The 27,259-nt window shown below is 38.7% G+C and overlaps 1 protein-coding gene across 1 annotated transcript in view; it reads right to left on the bottom strand.

Annotated features, from left to right (window-relative positions):
- LOC114535194 (von Willebrand factor D and EGF domain-containing protein-like) overlaps positions 1–27,259 on the bottom strand; it is a 134,967-nt gene that overhangs the window by 51,145 nt on the left and 56,563 nt on the right. The window contains exons 8-9 of the mRNA XM_028556574.1: positions 14,282–14,355; positions 12,246–12,309 (exon numbers count right to left, since the gene is read on the bottom strand). Of these exons, the coding sequence (XP_028412375.1) occupies positions 12,246–12,309; positions 14,282–14,355 (138 nt within the window). The remainder of the gene's footprint in view (positions 1–12,245; positions 12,310–14,281; positions 14,356–27,259) is intronic.

Raw genomic sequence — 27,259 nt, 5'->3', positions numbered from 1 at the left:
GATTAGTTGAATGATTTTTTCCCTAATTTATATGTAATTGGCGTAATATTCTGTAATTTTTACGAAACAGTACAATTCCAGTATGCGTTAATTAGACAATATAATCCGTTCTACCTGACGCCGCCATTTTAAAAATATTACGCAAAATTTTATAATAAATAATGCTTATTAAAAATGCCCACCAAATTTAGGTATTTTAAACGGCCGATCCCAGGGCCTTCTTTCCTCTAGCCCCAGCCCCAACCCCCCATTATAAAGTCCCAAATTGCTCTAGGGACGAGGTAGCGGTTATGTTATTCCGCTAATGCCTTATGAATAATGCCTCCATCGTCTAGTTGCATGTGCTAGGACTTTTATACTCTTGGTAGAAGAAGAAACTATAACACTATGGCATATTTCCCCTAATCAAGTTACAGCGTGATGAAGCGAGTAAACCACAACGAATCGGTTCGCCCCAAACCAAGCTATGTACGTTACATTGTTTGTTTGCAGAACGAGGTTCTCCGCAACTACTTCCTTGAGTACTCGTGCATGTAGGTTGACTAAGGTTACCATATATTTTTACATGATTATTGAGTATCATGTAACAAATTGTTAAGTAACTTTTATTTTCTATTTACGCGAGGTAGGAGATCTTTTACAAGGGTTTACTAAAGTTCAATAATGTTCTCTTCTTTCTCCGTTCTTCTCTTCTCTACTTCTCGATCTTCGTCGTTTTGCGTTCTTGTCTTTGGTCGTCTGTTCCGTCAGGTTGAGCTTCTTAACGTTTCACATGCTTTTTACTCCGCTAGTCCACTGAAGGTTGGGCTGTTGTGCACGCCCTTTTATAGTAACGGTTGAGGGTAACTTGCAGACGTCATCAACCAGAGTGGGGTGATTCTTATCCAACAAATCAGCGTTGTAAGTTAGAAATGTGGGTTGGTCTTAGAAGCTCGTTCCAGCTCTCATATCTTGTTTGTTTAAGGCGTTGTCGCACTAGTCGAGTTGGTCTTCTGCTCAATCGATCAATACTTAAAAATGTTCACAACTTAAAATGTTTATCATCAACAACTAGTAAATAATACCAACAATATGTCTGTGAACAATATCTTTCAACTTAAACTATTTTCACTCTTATTTTATCGAATTGAACTTTTGATGACGTAATCTATTACATGCTTGACCGAGCAACATTTTTAACACAATTGATTGACATAAGAACTTGAATGGCCTACAGCACGCACACTTTTTTAAAGAATGCGACCATTAAGATAAGTGACGACTTACGACTGTTTATCCAGGTATTAGTTCTGAGAGGATTATAAATATTTTCACCTTATTACTTATTTAATCCTACGATATGTCATACATGAAAGGGAAAGGCGATTAATGTTTGCTAACGGCCGAAAATTATATTTACTCAGGCGTCTTGTGGCAAAAATCATTCACTAATCCCTGTCATGCTCTTGATATTTCTATTTTTGCAGCTATTTTTATATGCATATCTCTAAACACAATAAAGCTTTGCGTAACAAAATATAAAAAAGAACTGAAAGATGTAAAGGGATTAAAAATACTACTAGTAGTTTCGCCCTTCGGAACTTTTCAACAAATCACCATGTTCTTAATGATAATGAAATATTCAAAACTTCATAATAATATTCACTTCCTTTTCAAGACACATAAAACTTTATGTATTATTAGTATCAATCTGCCGTTACTACAGCACGTACGCGGAATTTTCATGTAATTCCATTCGTTCTTTGTGTTTATTAGTTGGCTTATTTTTCTCTATTCTATTGATGTGTACCGCTTCCGTGATCTGTCTCAGAATCGCATCATCACGAAATATGCCGATAACGTTCATGACAACGGGTGGTACAACATCTTCATGCTTCTCTTTCGCATTACAGACTGTTCTTCCCGACGATTCACGAATGTAAATGTTCACCACGAGTATATGAAATATGACACTGTCGTACCCTCTCTTCTCATACCAAGTATTTCGTTTCTTGCGCTTTCTTTCGGCTGAATCAACTTGTCACCACTCTCCAGTTCTGTGCATGGGCTTCTTCCCACAGGCGTCTAACTTCTTGATGTTATCATATGCTGTTAAGACCGACTACACTATATTTCCATTCTAAATTTCAAGACATTAATTACCATAATGCCAGTATTTCGAAATAAAAGACGGCTGCCTTGTTGTTATAATAGAATTATACTAGGAATACATGCATGCAGCAACCCATTTCAACCGAAGCATGTTGTTTTTCGATGTTGTTTTTCGATTATTCAAATCATGCAGTGATTAGTCGACTCTATGAAAGCTTCAAAGTGATATTTCTTATATTAAAACTACGAGCTTTATATATTTTAGTTCTTTTTTATATTGTTTTATCTTTTTATTATAGTAAGTAATATAGTAAGTATAGAAAGTAATAATATATAAATCGTAATGGTTCAAAGGGTCTTAATATCGAGTGCAATTATACATACTTCAAATTCAAGCCAGGAACAGTTGATGGAAAAATGAGTCAACTATCGGTCCTCCGACAGGAATCGAACCTACGCTTTTGCGATGCCGGTGCAATGCTCCTGCCACATTCTTTCGACTGCAGCGATAAATATATCTAGACGTCATGTTGATAAAAATTTTAGCTGCTAGAATGTTTGTTAAAAAACAGGGAAACTTCTTTTTCTTTTACAAGAAATCTCTTGCCAAAATTTTAAATCTACATCACGACATTTGCATGCATGTTTTTAGAATTATACGGAGCCACCCTAAGCCCTTTATAAACGTATCCTACATCGAGAGATGATAAGTGCGTGTTTAAAAAAAACTTCATTAAAAAAACAAACATTGAAATTTTACCACAAAACACAAAAAAACTATTATTAAGCTGACGTGCACTATTATACAGCAATTAGGTACATATAGTACCCTGATTCTGTGGGACAATGTCGAGGGGATAGCGCAGGAAATGAATCAATTCACAAAACGCCCATGATATATGGGTTGCTGTAAAGACTGCATGTCCATGGGATGAATTTTCTTTAACTAATTAAGTTTACCACCTTAACAGAAAGTATGCCGCGCCTGTATAAGGCCGTCATCAATGGCAAAGGAGAGACAATAGAATATTAATAGTTCATTTTTATAGCTTAGCATGTAACCTAGTCTATATATGTTTACTCATATATGTGGTATAGACAGTTACGTTCATTTGAGACCATTCTAACTTTTTTTGAGCAGTTCTTTTTGACCGCGACCGACAGTGTACCATAATGCAATTAGTTATTTTTGCCGTCTTTATTACCCCGGCGTCAGCGACAGAGTTGAAAATTCGCCTCAGTTTTGTTTCTTTTTTTATTATTACTTCGGCGTCAGCGACGGAATTGAAAATTCGCCTTGAAAATTTTTGGGTTTTTTATTTTCATTAGTTTTTTATTATTTTTCGTCGTCGCAAGTATGTGTTGGCGCGAAATATACTAGTATTTGAAAAGGTGTACGTGACCCTATTTATCTACGTCACAGTTTTGTCTCCCAAGAGTTGTGGTGCACAGCTTGAAATTTAATTTTCCGATGCGCGATTTGATATCGCTCGCAAGATACGGAAATTCCTCCAAGAGGAACAAATAAACCGTTCTTTTGATGCTGTTCGATTAATAAGGTGGTCTTATACCTTTACAACTTTTTTTTTCAATTCAATATATTTTCATTTTCTTTTATCAAATATTATTAGTCATAAGTACCTGACTTGAAAGAACTTACTTATACATTAACAATTGCTATGGTAACCAAGATATGGCTCCCTGCCGGGTCAAATATGGCGTTTGCGCCAAAAAGGATAGGGCCCACACTAATGTATCTATGATTACCAAAACAGCTTTAATACATACAAAATAGATCAGAATGTGATTTGAACCTAAAAAATTCCATAACCAATGGTATTTAATGGCAAAAATGTTCAGACGACTGAAATTCATCACTCGGAGTTCACTAATTAGGACTCTCTGGGGAATGGTATAACTCACACATCAGATTTTTTAGATTCAAATCACAGGTTGATTAGTTATAAGTAATTGCTGAAAGTTTCAGCCTGGTTGGAACAATAATAAAGTCAGGAGAGTTTTTGGCAGTTCGTAAATGGCTAATTTGAGAAAATAAGGTTTTTATTTTTCGGATATATGTTCTCGTCAAAAACATAGGGTTTCAAACCCTGTATGGTATTTTGAAATGTTCAAAATGCACCAGCTCCATATGTCTTCCCTTCCTTTTCTTTATTCTTATCCCCTGTCTTCTTTCTCTCCCCCCTCAGCACCTTTCTTCTCATTTTGTTCTTCTCATCTGCCTTGTACTCAGCCTTCTGCACGCGCAACCGATCTGCTTGAGCACAACCAACTTCACTCTGAGTTCCAGGCTTCAATCCCATTGCCTCCAGAACTTTGGTAGTGGCCCTCTCACCAATGTTGAAATGTGCAACAGCATCATACACACCTATCTGGAAGACATCAGAACCAACAAATACTGTTTTTGGAACTCGTTGCCATATCATGCCATTGAACGCCTCATTTTGGTTCTGTGTCTTCCCATCTAGGCATTTCTTCAATAGTGCCTCATTGCTTAGTGTTGCATACACTGGTTTGATGATGTGTGTAACATCACAAGGCAAGCCTTTCCCATGTTTGTATGTTTTAGTGTTGAGTGCTTTGTCACGCATATAGCCGCACCAACTTTTTTCACCAGGAGGACAGTATGACGTGTGCCCAGGATGGTCGTCGTTTGATGCACAATGAAATAATGTAGCAAGAATGTTCTTTTTCATTGCCTCAAGATTTCCACTATTGCTCCTAATGGCAATGCCATAATAATTCTGCATTTTATCTATCATAGCATCTGTAAGCTTTCCTTTCCCACCCAATCCTTTCTTCTCTTTCTTAAACTTCCTCAATGCAGTTTCGAGGCGTTTTTGCACATGGCCAACACATTCCTTCTTTTGCACCACCACACCAGACTCTTCCTTGTAAATGTTCTCAACTGCACTGAAACTCTTGCTATCTCCATCACCAAACAGTTCATCATGCTGGAGCTTGTGATAACTCACTGACCGTTTAAATATGCGTGTAGCACCTTCAGACTCCATAGCTGGTGCCGACCCACTGTAGTTTGCCTTGCACTTTGAGGCATGCTCCACTCTCTTGGCTTCAGTAGAGACATCATCTTTGCCTTTAAATTTCTTGAATGTGTGGCAAACTTTACTTAAAGGTTCCACGTCCACAATCTTGCCTGTTTCCATCGAGATTGCTGTGACACAACCGTGCAATGATGAAAACCCTCGTCTTTGCCATGTACCATCACATGAGATAGCAGTCTTCAAAACTCCATTAGTATCAACTTCAACAGTTTTTAAACTATGAAGTTCCTTAGCAGCATCTTGAATTGTGCATTCAGCTACATCTTTAGTTGCCCGTAGAATGGCTTTGTTGTGTCGACTGTATGCCCTCGGTTTCCCTGGTGGTGGCATATCCATTGTCGAACAGAATTTCTTCATTCCTGATAAGCCACAGCCAATCGATCTCATGCTATAAACCATTCTTCTATTGACTTCGTAATATTGACCAATCTTTTTTGAAGAATAAAATTCTTCAGAATGGCCACATGAAGTACATGTGACGGAGAAGCAAGAAGCATTCCCCATCCTTTGGCTATCATCTTCAACCAGCTGTACCTTGCACTGTAAACATTCCTTACATGGCATTGACTGAAAAATCTTTCCCAGAATGGCAACGTCGATGATTCTATAACCACCCAACTGATGTTCATCTGAAGAACGGGCACTTATTTGATCTACAACACCAATTTTCCTAGCCGAAACAGACAAACACGTGTTGTCAGCTTTGTCATGCAAATGACTTTGAGATGACTCACCACTCGAACTTGCGGTCGACGTTTCACTCGTTTTCAAGCTTTTTGAAGTTGTAGTGAACTGATTGCCACTAAACTTACGTTTTTTTGAATACGTTGTGCGTTGCTTGCCCATTTTCAAAGAAAGAATTATGAAGAAAACCAAACACAAGGATTGAACAAACAATTTTCACTTTGCTAATTTTAATATCTCACGTTGAAGCTGTGAGCCAACAATGACTAGGTACTTCATATAAAGCGTGTTATAATGGTCATATATTATTGTAACGTGGGAGGAGTACGTGGGTACAAAGTTTGATCGCAGAAAAAGTGAGCAAATGGGACGAATTTTACAATAACAACTGGTTGCTAACGCCGTTGCTAAGGCTTATTTTTTTAATTACTCGACTTTGAAGCACAAATTCACCTCTAAATAGTCAAAATATGACAAAACGAATATGCTAGCCTGAAATTACATATAATAAAGTCCCAAAATTGATGAAGTCCAAAAAAGTGGAAAAATGTAAAATTTAAGGTATAAGACCACCTTATTAATTGGGATATTTTAAATACATATAGATTTTGGTCCTATTCTAATTATATCGCTGCTATTTCGCCGTTTAACAAGATGTGGTCGTGTATGGGCGCTTTAATTGACACGTCGCAGTTTGCACAGGATTGAAGATTTAATATAAGCGCAAATTCCAAAGTGTAAGACAAAGTGAACGTATCATGCGGTTTATTTACATTTTGGAACAATTGAACTACACTTTTTAAAGTACGATGTGCTTCTGAATGTCGCGATCGAACAACATTTAGGTTCGCAAGGCATCTAAATTAAATGAGTATGAACTGTATTGTTATGTTCAGAAGCTTTATATTTGAAGACTGGCACGTGCGTGGCACGCCGGAGTTAACCCCAGAACAGGCGTCTTGTTTTTAAATATTTTCAGTAAGTTTCACTTATTAAATTAGCTAAGAAATGAGCAATATCTCAAAAGAAGTTCCGTTCTTATTCTTTTAAAATGGAGAAAACGACAAAAATCTAAGGTTTGATAGCCATCAATCCCTGTCAAAACAATGAAATTAATATTTGACGGCGCACGTAGCAGGACTGGGGTGTCCTCCAATATCTCTTCAATTTCCGCCGTCTTTGGCTTCACTTTTAGCAACTAAGTTACTACTCCATAATCCATATATATAGAGCACACTGGTTGTCGCTAGGGAAAAGCGGAATGTAGTATCAAAAAGCAAATTGATATTGGTATATTGAAATTCTACGAAAATTGACAATCTATTCTGCTTTACATCTCATTTTAAATGTATTTGTTTTGTATATTGTATTGTGTTTATTTTGACTCGTTGTAATTGGCCAAAGCTGTAACGAGAACCCAGCCATCTGGTGATTTACTGCGTTGACATATTATGTTAATTTAGCAAAATTATGGCAAATCTGAATGTTTCGATAAACAGGTAACGTCTAAAAAACTTGCTGTCTTTTCATAAATCTAACATATTTTTCATTCTTTCTCACTCTTGTCTCACATCAATTAATACCGACAATATTGTCGGAAGAAGGCAGAACCAAATATCTCTGCAAATATTTGGGCTAAAGACCCCGGAATACCTCTAAACTATAGCGCTTGAAAAGTTTACTTAAATAGTATATTCAATTCAGCGGATAGTTATAAGCAGCATTTGTATTATAAGTCAAAACAAGGGTCAAGATAACAGGTTGCTTTGTTATCTCAAGTTACTCAGCCATAGCAACCATATACATTACAAATTCCGTGTTTTTTTTCACTTTTTTGTTAACGTTCTCTGTTGTTTTCAAAATTTCTGAATTTTACATATACCATTCTGTTATAATTCCGAGTAATTTTGGGGTATATAGGATGTGCATTTTATAATTTCCAACGATAAACGTTGCTAAGTGCGTGCTTCTGCGTGCTCGGAATGTTGTAATGCGGTTGGAAAATGTGACAAGACTCCCCAAGGGTAAATTTAACCCCAAAAATCAATTCATGATTTAAAATTGGACCAAGGGGTCAGCTTTTCGGCTTTTTTTGCCCGAAATTTTTTTCGATCTTTTTATTATTGCGAAATATTATTGGCGGTGATGCAATCATTCATATAATCACGCATGTTTATATAAAAAAATCGACAAAAATCTTCTAAAGGCTCGATTTTTTTTTATTTTTTTTTTTTTAATTGGTTTGTCACTAAAAGTTACAGCAGTGACAGGAGGCAATAACAGGACATAAGTCCCAATTTGTAATTGTCTCCTTATCTAAAAATAAATACACTAAAATACAACTAGTACAGACATATACAGAAATTTTACAAACAAACTCGGGCGGTCACATATGCTTACATTATTACAAAACAGAAGTTATTATTACTAAGTATTATGTATTATGGAGGAACGTAACTTTGCAGAGTATCTTTAGATTGAAGTATAAGCCTTGTTTTAAGTGATTGTAATGATGAAGAGGCTTTAGTATCATGCGGTAGCTTGTTCCACAAATTTATCACCCGTGGAAAGAAGGAGAATCTAAAATAATCTTGTTTGTGTGATATCTTGGTTTTAAAGTTATGTGAACTAGAATTACGTGTTAAACGAGCACAGTTTACTGGAGAGAAAATGCCCTTAGAGTCGATATACATAGTACCAGAGTTGAATTTATAAAATAGAGTAATGTCCTTGATAGATCTTCGATATTCCAGGGGTAGCAGGTTAAGTTCGCTGAGTCTGTTGGCGTAAGATACATTACTTTCTGGGTAGTTCAGGATGAATTTGGTGGCGCGGCGTTGAACATTTTCAATTAATGCCCGATGTTTAGCAGTGTATGGCGACCAAACACTGGAGCAATACTCCAACTGCGGGCGAACCAGAGTGCAGTACAGCGTCCTCCTTGTCTTCACGTCTTGCACATCTCTACATACTCTCTTCACCAATCCCAGCGTTCGGTTTGCCTTTGCCGTGATTTCCTCGATGTGCTTAGACCATTGTAAATCTCTGGAGACAGTCACACCAAGGTCTTTGATGCTTGACACACTCTCCAACAAATGTCCATCCAAGATGTAGTCGAACTTGTGACTGGGTGACTTTTTTCTGGAGATGCGCAACGCTTTACACTTCAAGGGATTAAAAAGCATTGAGTTATCAGCACTCCAATCCCGAATGTTATTCAGGTCTTGTTGGAGATTGATCGTCGACGAAGGACTATCAAGGGTTTTATACAATTTGAATCATCGGCAAACAGCGCTAAAGTGGACCCTGTGGTGATGTAGCCAGGCAGATCATTTGCGAAGACGATAAACAGAAAGGGACCGAGGATTGATCCCTGAGGCACCCCGGATGAAACTGGCAACCAGTCAGAAGACGCACCTTCTAATACTACTCGTTGGTACCTGTCAGACAGATAGCTATGGAACCATTGATGGAGGGAACCAGATATACCAAGTTTAGAAAGTTTGGCGAGTAGCAGGTGATGCGGAACTTTATCGAATGCCTTCGACAGATCCAGGTATAAAACATCAATCTCCTTGCCACTGGCTACACAATCCAACAGGTCGTGATACACAACCAGTAGTTGAGATTCAGTAGAATGGCCTTGACGGAATCCATGTTGTAGGGGGTAGAGGAACTGCGATGTATGTGGAAAACAATGGTTAAATACGCAACGTTCTAGCACCTTGGATAGGATGCACAGTAGAGAGATTGGCCTGTAGTTGTTTGGCAGTGAAGGATCGTTACTTTTATAGACAGGAGTAATGTTGGCCTTCTTCCAGTTTTCTGGGAAAACACCGAGGGATAAAGACATATTAAAGAGACGACACAGGCTTGGTGCAATAGCTGCTGCGGTGGATGTAATAAGTCTTCCAGGGATGTTGTCAGGTCCACATGCCTTAGATGGATTCAGTGTATTCAAAACAGCTTCTACTTCACCAACTGACAGTTCGATATCAGATAGTTGCTGATCAACATCACGGGAAGGAAAAGATGCAGGAGAGACAGGTGAGTGAGGTGAAAATACGGAGTTGAAGAACGAGTTCATCAATTAGCTTTCTTAACTGGATCAGACACAATCATTTGGCCATCACGCAGGACGTTGGAAATAGAACGTTTAGTAGTTAATGACTTTATCAAGGACCAGAAACGTTTTGGGTTGCTCGCAAGCACATCACCAAGTTTATGGCCAGACTCCTTCTTTTTCTGCGCGATGAGTCTTTTTGTTTCCCGTCGAATTTCAGAATACCGCGAGAGGTCGTCTGGATTCCCTGTAGCCCGAGCTTTTTTCCGAAGTTTATTTTTGCGTCGGATACAGGACAACATTTCTGCATCGATCCATGGATGGGCGGACGCACTCTTGACCTGGCGCACCGGCACGTGATCCTTTACTGCAGCAAGAAATAAATCGCACCAGTGGGTTAGGGTTGCATCGACATTATTTGAAGTAAAAGCCAAATCCCAAGGGTTCTAGAAAGAGCCTCATTCAGGTCATTCCAGTTAGTGCGCTTGTAGTCGAAGACGTTGCGTTTGACAGTTAGTTTTTTTGGAGTGTTAAAATCCATGGAGAAACTGATGAGTTTATGATCAGTAGAAATGACGTCATCATACCCATAAACATCTTTAACTTTTTCAGGTACATTGGTTAATATTAGATCCAGTGTGTTAGAGATCCGTGTCGGGAAGTCTACTAATTGCCATAGGTAGTTATCACGCACTAACTTTGTGAAACAGTTCTCAATAGCGTCATTGGTTTTTGAGGTGCCAGTAGCCCAGTCTATGTTTGGCAAGTTGAAGTCGCCACATAAAATGAGCTGATCGAATTTGGCATTATGTGCTAGACGTAGAGATGCTTTTAACTCCTTCAAGTACTCAAGACTGGAATCCGGTGGTCGATAGTAGACAGCAACAAGAAGTTTACGTCTGTTGTTAGGTCGAATCTCGCAAAATAGAACCTCAGAACTATCCCCCTCCAAATCTTGACGACGAAAACACGTAATCGTATCTCGAACGACCAACATAACTCCTCCACCAGGCCGAGAAGTTCTGTCTTTTCTAAAGATGTTGCAATTTGTCCCGGGCAGCACTTCACAATCCATAACCGTCGGTTTCAGCCAAGTTTCTGTAACAGCGATCAAATCTTTATCAGCTGCGAGAACTTGAAGATCATCCAACTTACGCACGACGCTTCTTGCATTAAAATATAGGCAGCGCAACATGTTCTTGTTATTGGATTGCAGAGTAGGGCCAGGATTAGTTTGTATGTCACCAGCAAGTAGAATAAGCAGGAAGATGTGGGATGCTTTACCAGTAGTTTGGAAACCTAATCCATAATGGTAATCGGGAGGATAATTAGTTACTCTTAGCCGTTGATCACGAGTAGCGGTCCATGTGAAGCATAAGTTATCAGGTAGATTTGCCAAAGAACATTGGATTATGATCCCATTTAAGCGTTGGAGTCAACGTTGCCGGACATTTTAAGCACCAATAGACAATTGTCACAGAGCGAACACGAATTAATCCATTTACTATCCAATTACAAATATCTACAGTACCATAAGCGTCTCTATAGTTTCCATACAATATACGTGTGCAGATGTCTCGTCTACGTTTGAATACGCGCGCTTTCGTCGCCATACGCATGGCGTATACTGCGTGCGTCAAAAACCAACCGTCTAATTAATGTAAACGAGTCCAGTAACGGTTAGTAATAGATAAAAACCACCAGATATTAGCACAAAACAAACAAAAAGTTTAAAATAAATTCTAACTTCTTGTTAACTGATGTCTTACCAATCTCCCTTTAATAACATTTCAGCCGCAGCATCAAGAATAGCAGCAAAAAATGTGAAAATCTACGGAGCAGTTGCATGCGCAACTGTACGCAATCTCACGATTTTGACGCTAAGGATATCAAAATAATCCTGATAATATGAACTAATCTCTGTAACCTATTTTCGCAATATTTTATAGATTACGGCGTTATGACGCCATCTCTTAATGTCTACAAGCTTGTAAATAATTTGGTAAATAATTTTATTCTGGTTAGCCAATTATTATCGCGTAAAGATTTTCTGTAGTTGTCAATCGCTCAAATCTTGATTTCACAAGATATTATTCTTCAGAGTGTTTTTTTCTTGTCAATCAAAATTTGCTGGTTAAGGCAAATGTTTCGTTTAGTGGTATAATTATACTATTTCGCAAATATTGCTTGTTGTTGGTCAGCCTGGAATAAATAACTAAAATATATAATATAGGGACGAGAAATAAGGCTTCGTGTTGTTATATCAAAGCAAATTCGATAGAAGTTTTATGGCAAGCATCTAAAATGTTAAATTACAATATTACCTCGGTTCCGGATAATCTGTTACGATAAAGACGAAATGTCCCTTCCTTGTAAGGATTATAATGCCTAAATGAAAAATATTGTACACAAGGTTGTGATATCGAAGGCAACTAATGTCTTTCTTACCTTATATATCTATATATCAGGCGATGTATTTACACTCTGAAGAATATCGCTACACGGTGTTTCACGTCTTAAGAGCGATCATCAGGCGATGTATAACACTCTGTTCTAACACCATTAGTTAAGAATAGTGCATTTTGTTACCATTAAAAAAGGAAGAACATTTTTTCGAATAAAATATTTCGACATTTCGGTCCTTCCGATTAGCACTTGAATGCAGAATGCAAACACAATAACCTAATATTTTATTTCTATTACTTTGTTTCTGTGAAATTGATTAATCTCAAGGATGCCTAACATCGCCTGATGATCGTCCTTAAGATGTGAAACACCGTGCAGCGATATTTTAAGGATTGTAAATTAAATTATCTTATTCCCTCTACTAATTTCTAAACTACTTAACTAAACTACTATTTTATTGAAGAGATGTTAACATTTTGATCATATTCAAACGATGTATATTGAAAATAAAATATTCTTGCCAACCTTAGGTAATTATATACTATATACCTGACCCGAGTGACTTACGTAATGCAGCGCGCGGTCAAAATATAATTGAGACTGACAAGAGTGTCCTGTTTCATCAACATACGCAACCCTCCTAAGCCACTCTTCTAAGCCATTCGACTTCTTTGCTGGGTAATGAGATAAGCTGGGATTCTCAACGCTTCAGCTAGAAGTCGAGTATGCTCTTTTTAAAATCGGAATTCTGCTAAGCATGCATTCATATTCATCCATATCGTCAAGCTTAAAAGGCACATACTCTTGATATGGAAAATCTGGATTGCAGGATTAGCATTCATCATGTAAAACACAAAATTCTTCTGCAAATAAGTAGCCTAAGCCAAAAGACAAAGTACTGCGAGCTCTCGGATTTCCCTGAACTACATGTTAACTCCGCTGTTTATTATTCAAAATTTGCGCGATATTTTATATCAGGATTTTTCGTTGTACGTTGTCGTCATTAACTTGCTTATTAACAAATTAGCAGCGATAACGCGACGATGTATACATAGTGCCACTTCCCTGTGTGTGTTATTTAGCGTTGTCGCATCGCGTAAGCTTAAATTTCCTAATGAAGTGATTAGCTATGCCGCATGTCCTTTTTCCATACTTAATAATTATGTAATTCGCCAATCTGGATTTAAAATTGGGTGTAGAGCCCACCCTTTGCAAATAACAAACAACACAAGTAGGAAGATAAAGAACATTCTTCGAGGTACACGTAAAACCTTACAAATATTATACGACTAGTGGCCGTAGAACGAAAAGACACACTGGGGATTAGAAAGTTTTTAAAACAATCACATGCATCTCTTAGCCGCACATGCAAAACAACCTTCCACTGCATTTTTACCAGTTTTAGACCGTTTGTACGAAACCTTTTAAGTTTTTAGACCGTTTGTACGAAACCCGAATGGTATCCTCTGGCACAATTTGTTCAGCTCGTTCATCGTTGCTAACAATACCTCTCTGCTTACGAATTATTTTACCAATATCAAGTGCTCTGGGATTGAATTTACTAATAAAACAACAACATCTATTCACGGCCTTGGGCTTACTCATACGTGCTTCATTCCGCGTCTTATTTCCAACCTCCCTAAAGACCTTGTGAACCTCCCAATCCCTATATATAATATTTGGGATTTAGGATGCGAGGAAAACTTTTGGCACCAATCTCCATAGTAAACTGTAGATGGGAATTAAATGTATTGAGATCTCGAATAAAAGCTCGAAGTCGTTCAATGGAGCTCATCAGTTTCTAAATGTAATTATAAAAGTATGTCCCACGCCGTTTACGTGCTCACGCGCTCACCCTCCCTAAGCTAAATAAATTATTGGTATTATTGCAATATGTCACTGCCATCTATTTTAATATAGCTCTTACTTAATAAAAAGGAACAAAAAATAATACCTTCCGTCAAATGTTTCAATATTAGGATCCGTTAAAGATTTACAATGCTTTGTCTCTCTTGAGGCCATTGTTACCTGAAATGAAAGTAAAAGCTCTTAGTCAGGGCCAGAAATCTTCAAACTTACACTTTCATTCCCAATGTGTGATTTTTGTAGTCAGTTAAATCTTTGCAAAACGACATGCATATCAAGCTCATATATACCAGGTACTTATGAGCGTTGCCTTTCAATGTCGAAGTTAACGCATGAGTGAAAGTCATTATTTTCTAACTGTGTAAATGAAGCAATCTGATTGGCTGAGAAGCGTTTCACAGCCCGCCGGAATTTTGCATCCTGTCCGCTGTGAAAAATGTATACAAAACGACAAAACCAAGCAATGTACGGCTAAAATGTGTGAAAACCAATTTTTTGCACAATTTTTTGCATCCGGTAATATATGTATCGGAGAATCCACACTAAATATAGAAGTATACTTCATTATCCTAAATGCTTGTTATATTTAACAACTTAGTGGCAAAAAGTATTTGCCTATACTAGTACAGCTCATATAATTTAGCCTCTTTAGTACTAATAAATTAATCCCCGAGCCGGTGCGAAGCACTGGGCGAGGGTACTAAATCCGCCCGGAGATTTAAATTACGCCCAGGAATGCAAATGCGAAATGAAAGTTGTCCGCCATTATGTCATGGACGTTGGGCGTTTTTGTAAGTTATGCGCATGTGTGAGTATTAGACGAGTTAAAACTGGTAACTAGCAAACATTTACAAACGTGCGATTGGCTAAATTAAAATTTGGGTCACGTCAGCATAACTGATATTTTGAATTATAAAACTTTTTTTCAATAATATTTTTCATTTGGATAGTGTTAAAAATATACGAAAAATTGAATCGTAAAATTGATTAAAATATAATGTAAAAGATGCCTTTGGATAGAAAAATTCTAACTTAAATGGATGGTAAAAAATCTACGATTTTGAAGCATTTTTAAAATGTTTTTGAACAGGTAAATGGGCAGATTTTGTATTGTAAAGCATACAAGTATTTTGTAAGTTTAATAATTATGTGGATTTATCAACAAATGTATGACACCTCTTTGAATTTATTCGCAAACTCGTTGAAATGATTTTGATTTGGAAAGTATTTATTTTTAAAGGTGAATTTGTTCAAATAGTAATTGAAATTTCGCTAAAAATTGTAGTATTTAAAACTATTCGTAGCATAATTATGATTATAGACAGTTGAATTTGATAGCTCGAGAGTCGACTTTATAAATTGTACCAAGATATAGGATTTTACTTTATGACTTCGATCATTCAGCAGAAACGAGTATTATAGAATTTCAGTGATCGAAATATATGTTTATTGCTTCCGGCGAGGGGACTTTGCATGCAATGTATTTCTAGTATATATAGATAGTTGCAACGTGTTTTTTTTGTTCATGTGTATAGTGATTTTCGAATTCACATTTCAAGGTTTTCAAAGCGTTATTTCATCGTTATTTCTGGTATTTGTATTTCGATAGCTGTTTCAGTAATGAAAACACATACCACAGTACATATAATTTGCGATTACAGTTTTTCTCAGTTTATATTCAAAATCGTGACGCCCACGCCAAGAAAATAGACTAGGCATTGGTAGAAACAACAATTTTTCTGCCCGAAGGATCGTGAAACAAAACCAAGTCGAGCTTTTTGGCTTCTTGTATAACACTTCTGGCTTCTGGAGTACTCGTCTTGATAGATAAAAGCAAACGAACCTGAAAGAACGTTATTAAAACCAAACAAAAACTCGACGCTGCATTTTATTTTGCAAAACACGACGAGGCAACGCATATTAAACGTTTTAAATATAGAAAAGAAAAACTGTAACCGCAAATTATACGTGGTATGTGTTTTCTTAACATAATTACTGAAACAGCTATCGAAATACAAATACCAGAAATAACGATGAAATAACGCTTTGAAAACCCTGAAATGTGAATTCATAAAACAATAACAGATTCAGAGGGCAAAGTACAAATTGTCAAAAAATCACTATACACGTGAACAAAAAAATCATGGGCACAAAAAATCACGTAAAAAACCCACGCGACCCACGACAATTAGGTTCCCACATAACTTGGTTTATTTGGTGGAGACATTACTACTAAACGTTAATCAGCTATCTGCAATGACCAGTATGCTGCCTACTTTCCACCTGAGGAAATGCAGTTCTTAATAACTCTTTACAAATATCATTCTCCTAACAAAGACCATCTCCTGGAAACGAAATTTCTGCCAACAACTTTGAGGTATAGCGATGGAAACCGGTTAACGCCACGTATCCTTTCCTGTCTTCCTCCACTACCGATATATTGCATTACACTCTACAACTGCATTACACCCGCAAACAATCCTGAAGCTGCAGCGTTTATCCAAAGTAAGTTAATTTCCAAAGAACCAGCAATACGTTTGAAATTAATTACCATGCAGACAAAATTAGAATCGTCGAAACGGGATGACACCCAAAATCTGCAAACAAATGTCGTCATAGTCTATAAGTGATAAGTTTCGTACGGTAAAAAAGAGCTCAAATTATCACGCGTATTTGGGCTGCCTATGGAAGGACTATTCTCAATTTTTTGTATTATTCACACGCCCCACCTGGAAATCGACTCGTAAGCTTATTAAAGTTGAGTGGGGCTGGCGTGTTTAAATAAAGTGATATGTGCATGTGTGTATAAGTTTAACGGGTCTTCGAGAACGTTGCGCCGAATAATATTTACCTACGAACGGACGGCGAAACACGCTGCTTCACCGACTACAGCGGCACGCTTCCTCGAGCTCTTTAGAGTCAGAGATGCCTCAGATAATCCTCCTTAACGCTTTCAACGATGCGCATTTAGTGCAAACTCAGGCCATCCTCGACAAATCGGCTGATCGGATAACGAGTGTAGATGAGGTTATCGTTGATGATGCTCCTGACCAATACGTATCCGCGTATTTTGTAATTAACTCTGCTGTTCTTACCGCGACGTCACGTCAAGTGGCATACAGCCACGGTGACAACATTCTACGATGTTCCCGCAGAATACGTGGGACAAATTCAATCGGGTGAGTTTTTTGACTTAGCTAAGCTTCTCCCAAAAAACTTATCTGATGGATATGAATATGACCGCGAGCTTGAATACTCGGCAATTAAGGCTAAAAGTTTTGTAAATTGGTTTAGGCGACAAAAAGGTCGAACATTGTCTCTCTTTAAGTTTTGACAACATACGTTGCATATTTGGCCAGAACTATCAAATGTACATCGATTAAAATATATTTAGCCGTCGTCCGCCACTCCCATGTTCGCCACGGTCTTACACTGAATTTACAAAAAATGGTGCGGTTGCAACTAGTACTATTGGGTATAAAGGATCGGTTTTTACGATGTTTTCACTAATCTTTTCGGCTGCTTTCGTCTGGCAAATATGAAAAAGGCTGACAGAAACTCAGGTAAAATTTTTTTTTATCCAAACTATTTCGTCTCAAGTTTTGAAAATTTCTTTCATTTTTCTTCCTCTTATTTGTGCAAAATTTGGCGATATATTTTTGGCGTAAAATCTTTGTTTTTGTCATGAAAGTATCGAAAAGTCAGGGTCGAACAACCACCATGTTCACGTTTTCATTTAAAATTGTTTTATACCAATTTTATGGATTGATAAGGTGTAATTTTGCACCAATTTTACAGCTCAGGAAAAAAATTAGCAGAAATCTGTTGACAGAAAGTATAAGAGATAAAATAATTATACAACGGAGCAGTACATGTGATGTTATGCCGACTCAAAAGCAGAACAGCTCTTCAACTTGGCACACATGCGTGACATGGATGGTAAAATATTCATAACAAAGACATAATATCATTGTCTTTTTTGAATTGCCATTTAACATTTTTTTCCCGCAATATTATACTATAAAGGTAGCCACAACGCGAGCAATGGCGTTTTTTAAGATATACCTTTACATGATGGCAAAGCCGAAGGCCGCGAAGGCGAAAAATATTAAACCCGAAGTTCGGAAGTGTTTTTTTGGTATTACTGGTTAACCCTTATTAAACATCTACTGTGTGGTAGTAGATAGAAAAAACAGTGTTTGGTATTGATGCAAAATACGGAGAACGTTAGAATTCGAATTCAACTTTTAAATAAAAGTTGGCCTTCAGGTCGGCATGCAAGCCATGCATCGTCTGTACTTTATTAAAACGAAATAAACAAAAACATTTCAGTCAGTTACTTTTTACAATTTAGACAATATTTTTACGATAAAGATAAAAAATACAGTGATATTTGTGAATAAATTTAAATTAACAAAACCATCTCAGTCATCAGTTGTGAAAATTATATAACTGACTGTCACTTTTCCATAGTTTTTGTCACATAAATATAAATTTTGCAGCAAATATATTGTACATCGCCAAATTTGGCACAAATAAGAGGAAGAAAAATGAAATACATTTTCAAAACTTATAGACGAAATAGTTTGGAAAAAACTAAATTTTTACCTGAGTTTGTGTCGGCCTTTTCCATATTTCCCCGACGAAAGCAGCCGAAATGATTAATGAGAACACCACAAAAACGCCTTAATTGAAAGGGAAAACTCCCTAACCTGAAAACTATGATAACAACAATAAAACCAAGCTTAAAGGTATCGAAAAATATGTAAAACAAGGGCAAAAACCGGGATGTAACTCGGCGAAAGCTTTGTACTGCAAAAAATACAAATATTCTTTTTTGCGTAATAAGCCTCGTTTCCATGTTGCGCGAAGGTTCGCAATTGGTATATATACCTCACAACGGGCAATATTACATTTTCCCAAGGTGCAGCAATGGTCCTGCCCAATTATATGACTGTTCACCTTAAAGAATCCAAAACGGACCCCTTTCTCGTAGGTCACACACAAAGTGTCGGAGCCACAGCGACCGCGCTTTGCCCTGTTTCGACCATGAAGCAGTATTTGACATGCACTGGAGGACGTATGCGACGTTTTATCTGGTTATGTAAATGTCCAAATATACAAGTTCTTCGTTGTTATTGGCTAGATGTATAATGATTGCAAATGAGACGAAATATGCGCTTTGGATGCTCGTTGAAAATAATTAGCCGAGCACAGATTTATTCTCATATATTTTTGTTAGGTTTTTAGCATGGGACTGCGGACAACACACCCCGTATACTTGAACCTAACTGTCGCGTTCCCGACCGACCACGAGAAGGTTGCTGGCGGTAAAGTTCGCTATAGCTTAACCGTTAGCTGTGCAACTACTCCAATCTCCAAATGATATACTTTATTAAATGCACATAAACACAAACGGTAAAAACTAAAAATAATACAAAGTAAATACATTTACAAACATGCTATGAACTACCAGACGATATTAGAATCACGCAAAAATACACTACTTGCTTCTGATTACTATGATAAACGGCCTAAAACTTAAAAACGTCCGAAAAAAAATATGACAAATAGCTTCGTGCTTTTACTAATATATTAAACCCAGAAAAACGTATCATTTACGTACGCGTTTTGCAAAAAGGGTCAGCGATCAAAACTATCAGTATACTTTAACTAAACATTAAAATGAACGTCACATGATCACATCCTTGCTGTCCTATTTTTACCGTCCTTTAATTTGTTGCATTGTGTTGCACCCCGTTTGCCGGTACCAGAAGGATCAGCTCTTTGATTGGACGCAACATAACTTTCTTCTTACCGTCTCTCATGATCGCTACCGAGATCTTTCGTACGTTACCGCCACTCTTCAGTCATTAGGTACTCCCCTTCTTCTTCATCAGTACAACGTCACCCTTAACGAGGTCCTTTGTGGTTGGTTGCATTTCTTTCTTTGTTGAAGGCACTGAAGATACTCACGATGCCCCCTGAGCCAAAATTGATCTGCGAGATACTGAACTCGCTTCCATCGCCGATGAGCATGCAAGTCCGTTGGTAGAAGGTTGCAAAGTGGAGGTCTTAGAGGACGGGTCTTCATGGTAATTAGCATAGCAGGTGACACAGCTTAAAGGGTTACGTCGACATCCGTTGGTATTCCGGTCAGTGGTCGAGCATTAACAATTCCCGCTACTTATGCCATTAAGGTCGCTAGAAGCTCGTGGGTCAGTTGAGTCTTTCGCAAATCTGCAAACATGCCATCTAAAACGCAACGAATCGTTCCGATCTGTTTTTCCCATGCACCACCAAAGTGGGATGCATGAGGTGGATTTAATTGCCACTTGCATCCTTGTTCTGTGACGAATCGTTGGATCTTTCCAAGATCCATCTCTTTGAAGGATTCTTCCATTTCCGATTTTCCTCCCACGAAATTCTTTCCTTGGTCGCATCGGAGTATTTCGGCTTGGCCTCGTAGAGCGAAAAAACGTCCGAGGACACAGTTGAAGGCACTTGCATCCATGGAATCTAAAAGCTCAATGTGTATTGCTCTGCTGGTACGGCAGGTGAATACCAGGCCGCAACGCTTCGACTTGACCGCACCGCTTCTCGTTTTTCTCCTATAGAATTCCCATGGACCAAAAATATCGAATCCAATGTTGGTAAAAGGAGCTTCAACCCCCATTCTGTCCGCGGTCAGGTCAGCCATTCGCTGCTCCAAAGGTCGCCCCCGCAGTTTCTTGCATGTCAAGCAGGAATGGATTTCTTTGGATACGACATAGTATCCCCCAATTATCCAGAAGCCAGCTTGGCGAACTGCACCTGGTTTGATACATCTTCCTAGGTGGTGCATTTGACGGTGGTAATGTCATACTACTAATCTGGAGACATGGTCGTTTCGTGGCAAAGTGATTAGATGCTTCTCTCCTAATCCAAACTCCGCCCGTCGAAGACGCCCACCAACACGAAGTATGCCGTCGTCATCAACGAATGGGTCGAGACGATACAAACGAGTGCCTCTTTGCGATTTCTTCAGTGATTACTTCTTTGCGTTTTCTCGTATGTGGAATTGCAGCTGTCCACTGTAATTGTCGCAGCTCCCCATTGAACTTCTCCCGTTGCGTAACACGAACTAATAAAGATATCGCCTGTGCCAACACTTCTGTCTCGGTTGTTGTGGTGTGTCCTCCCCTACTTCGGCTCCAGTGATTTGATTTCTTCGGCGCTTGAATTTTCTCACTTTGATAATGAGAGTCGCAATCGCCCGCTGTAGTGATGCGAGACTTGAAAATCGTTCAAACCTTTTCGTTCCAGTCCCGTCAGGCTGTTATTTGAGTTGACTTTGGTTGTCATATTGACGATCTCTTTTCGTACTTCGGGATCACTCTCACTGGGGGTGTCGGTTTCGTTCGGTGCGAACTCTGTTCGCCACGTATACATAAAAACGCTTGCTCTCGTTCCTAATGTAGCCTAGTACAACTTTCAAATCTGTGTAATAGGTGACTTGAGCAATTTCAGTGTCAATCTTTTTCAACACCTTCTGTACTGCTTCGACTATTAAGACTGCTCCACACAGCTCCAGACGAGGTATACTGACAGAGTGCATCGGGGCCAATCTTTCCTTCCCATTGACGAACGACACAGACACTTTGTCCTTCTCATTCCATAGCTTGACGTACACCGCTGCTCCAATCACGTCCTGGTTAATTTGCGTCTGAGAAACCATGTAGCTCTGCCCTTGCTGTTGTGTCAAATTCTTTGGGTCGGTAGCATCTAGAAACGAGACGTGTTCCAGGTCTTGGAAAGAATCTTTCCAGCATTGCCATCGGTTCTTGATCTTTTCAGGGTAGAGTCGTCCCATCCGAGAGGAGTGTTTCTGCCCATTCCTTTGTCTGTGGCTATCAGCCGTATAAGTAGCTTCTTCCTACCAACATCCAACACGTAGAGAAAAATGCTGTTTGATCGAAGAATTTAGGTAGAATTTTAGAGTTTACATAATGTCAAGTGAATTTGCCTTTAAATGTATATATGCTATTAGAATTATATTAAATATTCAACTTTCATTGAGAGAACTTATGTAAAACAGAACTGTATCTTATTTTTTTTATGAATATATCAGACTAAACGTTCGCCCAATGCAGGCCCGAGATTTTTCGGTAACGAACGAATTTGTTAGTCTCAACCAATAGGGAACAATGATCTTAACGCTCCTGATTATCACGTTCAAGCCATACAGTAAGCTTTAAATTATTGTAATCATAGATCAATCAAATCGTCTAAGAGGCTAGCTACCTTTTTCATGGTATGTAGCGTGTGCGCATACATGACATAATGCGCATGTGCGCAGTTGCTGAGTCCTAATGGGGGGAATATAAACCCCAGGACAACGATTTAAGGTGGCTCGATACTGTTTTCAAAAATTCCATCGTTCATCACTTTGACACGTTCAAACAACGCATTTAACGATTTATTCTAGAGATATTGGGGTTTTTATATATTTTGATGTTTCTACTGTCCTTTGCTATGGCGACATACGTGCATAAAATTCACTCCAAAATGACCAATTGCCTCGGATAGTTGAACAGGCAGGCTCTAGGGTTCTCAGTTCTTGCTGAAGGGCGTTTCAAAGTTGGTTGATGGTCCAATCTAGAGTTTTGTGGCTCCGTGCTAGGTTTCTTGGTATGTCATCTGGGAGTTTGCAAATAATTATTGGTATTAAGAGGTCACCATAATTATGACTCCTGCATCTTGCCAAGTGAAGTAAGACCACGGATTTGTGTTTCAAGCTTATCATAAAACATTTGAAGGCTTTCCAACTGCCCACTAGGCTAGGACCTTGAATCTCAAGCAGAGCCTGCGTATATGCATTGATGACTCTGTGTTTTGCCCAAATCTTTCCTTGAGGAGGGTCACGGTGAAGGAATGTAATGCTTCATTGCTTATTTGAATTTCTGAATGCTATTTAATGAGGGATTTCTATTGACTGGAGTTTCGAAGGAATCTCAGAAAGACTGCCAGTTTAAGGGGTTCCCAGAAAATATAGGCAGATGCAGTCTTGGTAATTTGCACATTATTTGGGAGGCGAAGGGCAGTGATGGTGCTGTAATGTGGGTTTGAGATTTGGTTGCTTCCGTGGGATTATCAGTGTTCGAAGAGTTCCTGGAGTTTTGCTCTGCTGAGAGTTCCAGGTTTATGGGTTGTGACATCGTTTTCAACGACGGTTCAGCGTTTGTATGGAGGTGCGCAGCCAGCCTGACGATTTTGTCCCGTTATGTAAATTTCACGTTATTATAATTATTCATGCCTTTGGAAATCTATTGTTTTCACAGTCAGTGAACACTAAAATATTAGCATAGCGGAACAAATCGACAGGCTGGCTATACGCTACTGTTTGTATGTGCGTTCATGTGGAATAGATGGAAATAGTAGGTGTACTCGAACGGTTATTTTCTTCGTTTGTAGTAGGTTGTTCGTTGGTATCTATTATAGTATTGATAATTTACAAACTTTAACATTTAACAACTTTATTAAAAACACACCCGGGTTTTATATCTACACAGCTCAATTAGCAATTCAATTTAAGCTATTGACATAATTTATGTACATTATTTCAGCCAGGCACAAAAGGCACAAAAAAAACCCTTTTCGTAGTCTTAACGTCCCGCTTAGATAAACAACGCCACAATCCATTTTGATGTACGATTCTAGACTTCGCTCGAGGTCATCTTTGCACACGATATTATAATAAGTCATATATCCGTCTTCTCACTGATTAGGGCACCTCCCATTCATTTGACAGTTATGGAGATAATCCTTTCTTTCTTTGGGGATTGTACAACCAAACCGCGTAACCACTCTGAAATGTCTCTTTTAAGCTTCCAATGTCATATCGCCGTTTCATATGCATTCGATCATTCACTTGCTATTCGTATGCGTAATCTGGCAAATTCGTACGTTCTCTATTCTCGTCTCGTCGTTAAAGTTGATCAACATAGTCTTCGACTGACTTAATTTCTGGTGGACGACCATAAACTAAATCTAATGGCAAATTCACTTCTCTTCCAAACATTAAGTAAGATAGTGTTTGTCCAGTGCTTTCATGTACTGCTGAATGATAAGCCAACAATATGAATGGGACGTGGTTATCCCCAGTGGCGTAGCCAGCCTGACAATTTAGTCATGCTATGCTAATATTTTTGTGTTCATTGACTGTGAAAACAACGAATTTCTAAAGAAATGAATAACGATAATAACATAAGATTAGCATAGCATGACTACCTAACAAACTGCCTGATCCGAATGGATTTCTCTCCCGCTGCAATTTCTAGCAAAGTGACCGACCTCCCACAATTTCAACATTTAGAATCAGCAGAGCGAGTGGTACTGCGTCCACTGAAGGCCGGCGAGCGTGGATAACGAGGGCGTTTAGGTTGTTTCCTTAATTCTTTTATCAATTCGTTGATTACCTCTTCTAACCTCTGTGACTTGTCATCTTCACGGTTCTCTTGCTTTTTGCCGGTATTTGTCATTTCGGACACTATCGCGTCTTCTTGGATTAGACTACCGTGTCTGACTGAATCACGTAAAAGACGATTTCTATGGCGACTGGCTAATTGGAAGGATTCCCGCTCCAACGCTGTCTCCAATGCCGCTTGCAAAGACCGAGGCTTGGTTGTCGAATTCTTAATCGTAAGTCATCATCAGTTAACGCGTCAATAAAATGATCTCTTCCCAATACATCCTGTAACGATGGTGACGCACCAGGGAAAGCTGTCCTAGTGAGTGTTAACAAAGCCTCGACTAATTCTGGCAAAGTCGCATCTTTTCTCTTCAGACGGTTCTTTATCTTAGCCCTTGCCAATTCTGACTGATGACGCCAAATCTACTCGTCAGTGCCGTAACCAATACTTCATAATTTCTACAATTTCTTTCTGAGCACGTCGTGAAGCTTGTAATCTTGCGAGTTAAAGGCGAACTAGTCTGCTCGCAGACTGAGTTGGGGGGAAGATTCAGTCTGCTGAATTGTGGGCTTTATCGTGTACGGTGACGTAACACTTACACGGATTTAAGTAACTGAACGTGATTGGCTCCAACGTATCAACAATAGATCAAGCGTTTTGATTCGTTTAGTCGCTAAATATTTGGAATAAGTTACTTTTGGAATTATAATAATTTTACACTGTTTTTTTATGAAAACATGGCGTCGTCGAAGCACAGTTGCGACATAGATGTTCACCGTTGGGAAACTGTCTTGCGGACTGTGTGCTCTACATTTAATTTAAAGGAGTTGTATGCTGAGCAAATAGCTGGGGTTGAATGTGAAATTGGAGATGGTATTTCCAACAATTCTGGGTGCCACTGACCAGTTCACGTGTACTGGCAACGGATTTCGAAGCCTTTGTGAATGTATGGGATGTGTTGGGCAAATTTGGCGCTGTAATACACGGCCGTTTGCTGCTCGGTTCTTCTTCTTCAAAGACTTGTCTCCTTTTGAGTTGTCTTATTTCGTATACCTCTTTAAGTTCGCTCACAATGAGGTTATGTTGAACAAGAAGAGCGCCTCGTTTCCTTAGTTTATCGAGACATTGCATGCCGACAAATGTAAGGTGATGTCTCCAAAAGTCTAAAACATCAAATGGCAACTGTCGGAGAGCCCAATAGCGTTAAATTTCGTCTTCCCGGACACCAAATATCGTTCATGTGGCTTTTCGATGGTTCGAGAGCGCAGAATACAATTGCAATCAGGATTATTCGACGCCATGTGCTCCTGGCCATGATTTTAATATTCGGTGTGCCCGAATAATTACTGCGTCGCGCACTGCGCGAACGCAGTCATAAATTGCCGTCGGTGTTTTGTTTTTTTTTTGTTTTCTTTCGTGTTTTTTACGTTTTCGACCCGGTCTTCTTGGCCGCGCACGCCAACTAAGATACTCGTATTTTGAACTCGTTTGATTTCGTATCGAAATATTTTCGTGCTAAACACATTTCAAATAGTAATCTAAGCCTAGTAACCCCCACAAAAGAAATATTTTACTAAAACAAAAATTGAAAAAGTTTTGTTGTCGCCGGGATTCGAACTCGGGTCGTGCGAACCAAAAGCAGGAAACTGCATGCACGATACACGTCATATAAAATAACACGTACACGAGTCGCTGTGCATGGCCGATAGCGCAGGAAATCTAGAGGTCTGTCGTTCGAAAAAAATACGTACAGGTAATCATAATGCTGGATTCTCGTCTTGTCTTGTTTGATATGCTCACTCTTGCATACACTAGCACACACTGATCATGGTAAACCTACACTAAAACGGGTTTACAGATAACGATCACATGAATCATGAAAGCCTTGTATGCCATGAAAGCCTTGTATGCTATGAAAGCCTTTTATGCCATTCTATGCTATTTTTACATGATTCCAAACTCAGCCTTATTCATGTATATCGTTATCTACATCTGCCTAGCGCCAATAATGCAGTTTTACCCCTATATTCTGTACGAAGTGCTCTATTTACTAGAAACCCTAAGAAAGAAACATTTTTCTAAAGGAATAAATATTGACAGGAAATGGGGCACAGTTGCATGCAACGGTTGGCGCGACGCAGTAACCGCCAGAATTGGCGTCTTGTTATCATATTATTATGCAGTTCATATTACGTACAAGATAAAGCCCGCAGTTCAGCATAATGAATTTTCCCCGTTTAATTTCCAGCCCCCTAATTCAGTGTGCGAGCAGGCTGAAGGCAAACAATCCGAACAAAAGTTCAATTGATCACGTGATTATTATAATGCCAACAGAAATATATCGCTAAGGTTTTAAACAGGCTGTAGCTAGGGCATTATTTTCAAATTCTCCATGATAACCGGACGAGAATTTTATGTTTACCTAATTAAATCTCTTGCAAGTTCCTAATAAATTTTCAGTTGGAATTAACTACATGGTGCTCAGTTAGACCAACGACGTTGGTCTCAGCATTAATTCTACTTCGCCATTGGTCTAGTCGCTACGAAGTCACGTGAGATAGCGAGCGGGAGTTCGAGCTTCAGTTGCGTAAAGGTTTTCGAGCGACAGACACTAT

The sequence above is a fragment of the Dendronephthya gigantea genome, unplaced genomic scaffold, assembly GCF_004324835.1.
Source record: "Dendronephthya gigantea isolate DGI-Jeju-01 unplaced genomic scaffold, DenGig_1.0 000112F, whole genome shotgun sequence".
NCBI lineage: Eukaryota > Metazoa > Cnidaria > Anthozoa > Malacalcyonacea > Nephtheidae > Dendronephthya > Dendronephthya gigantea.
This window is presented reverse-complemented; position numbering and strand designations above follow the sequence as displayed.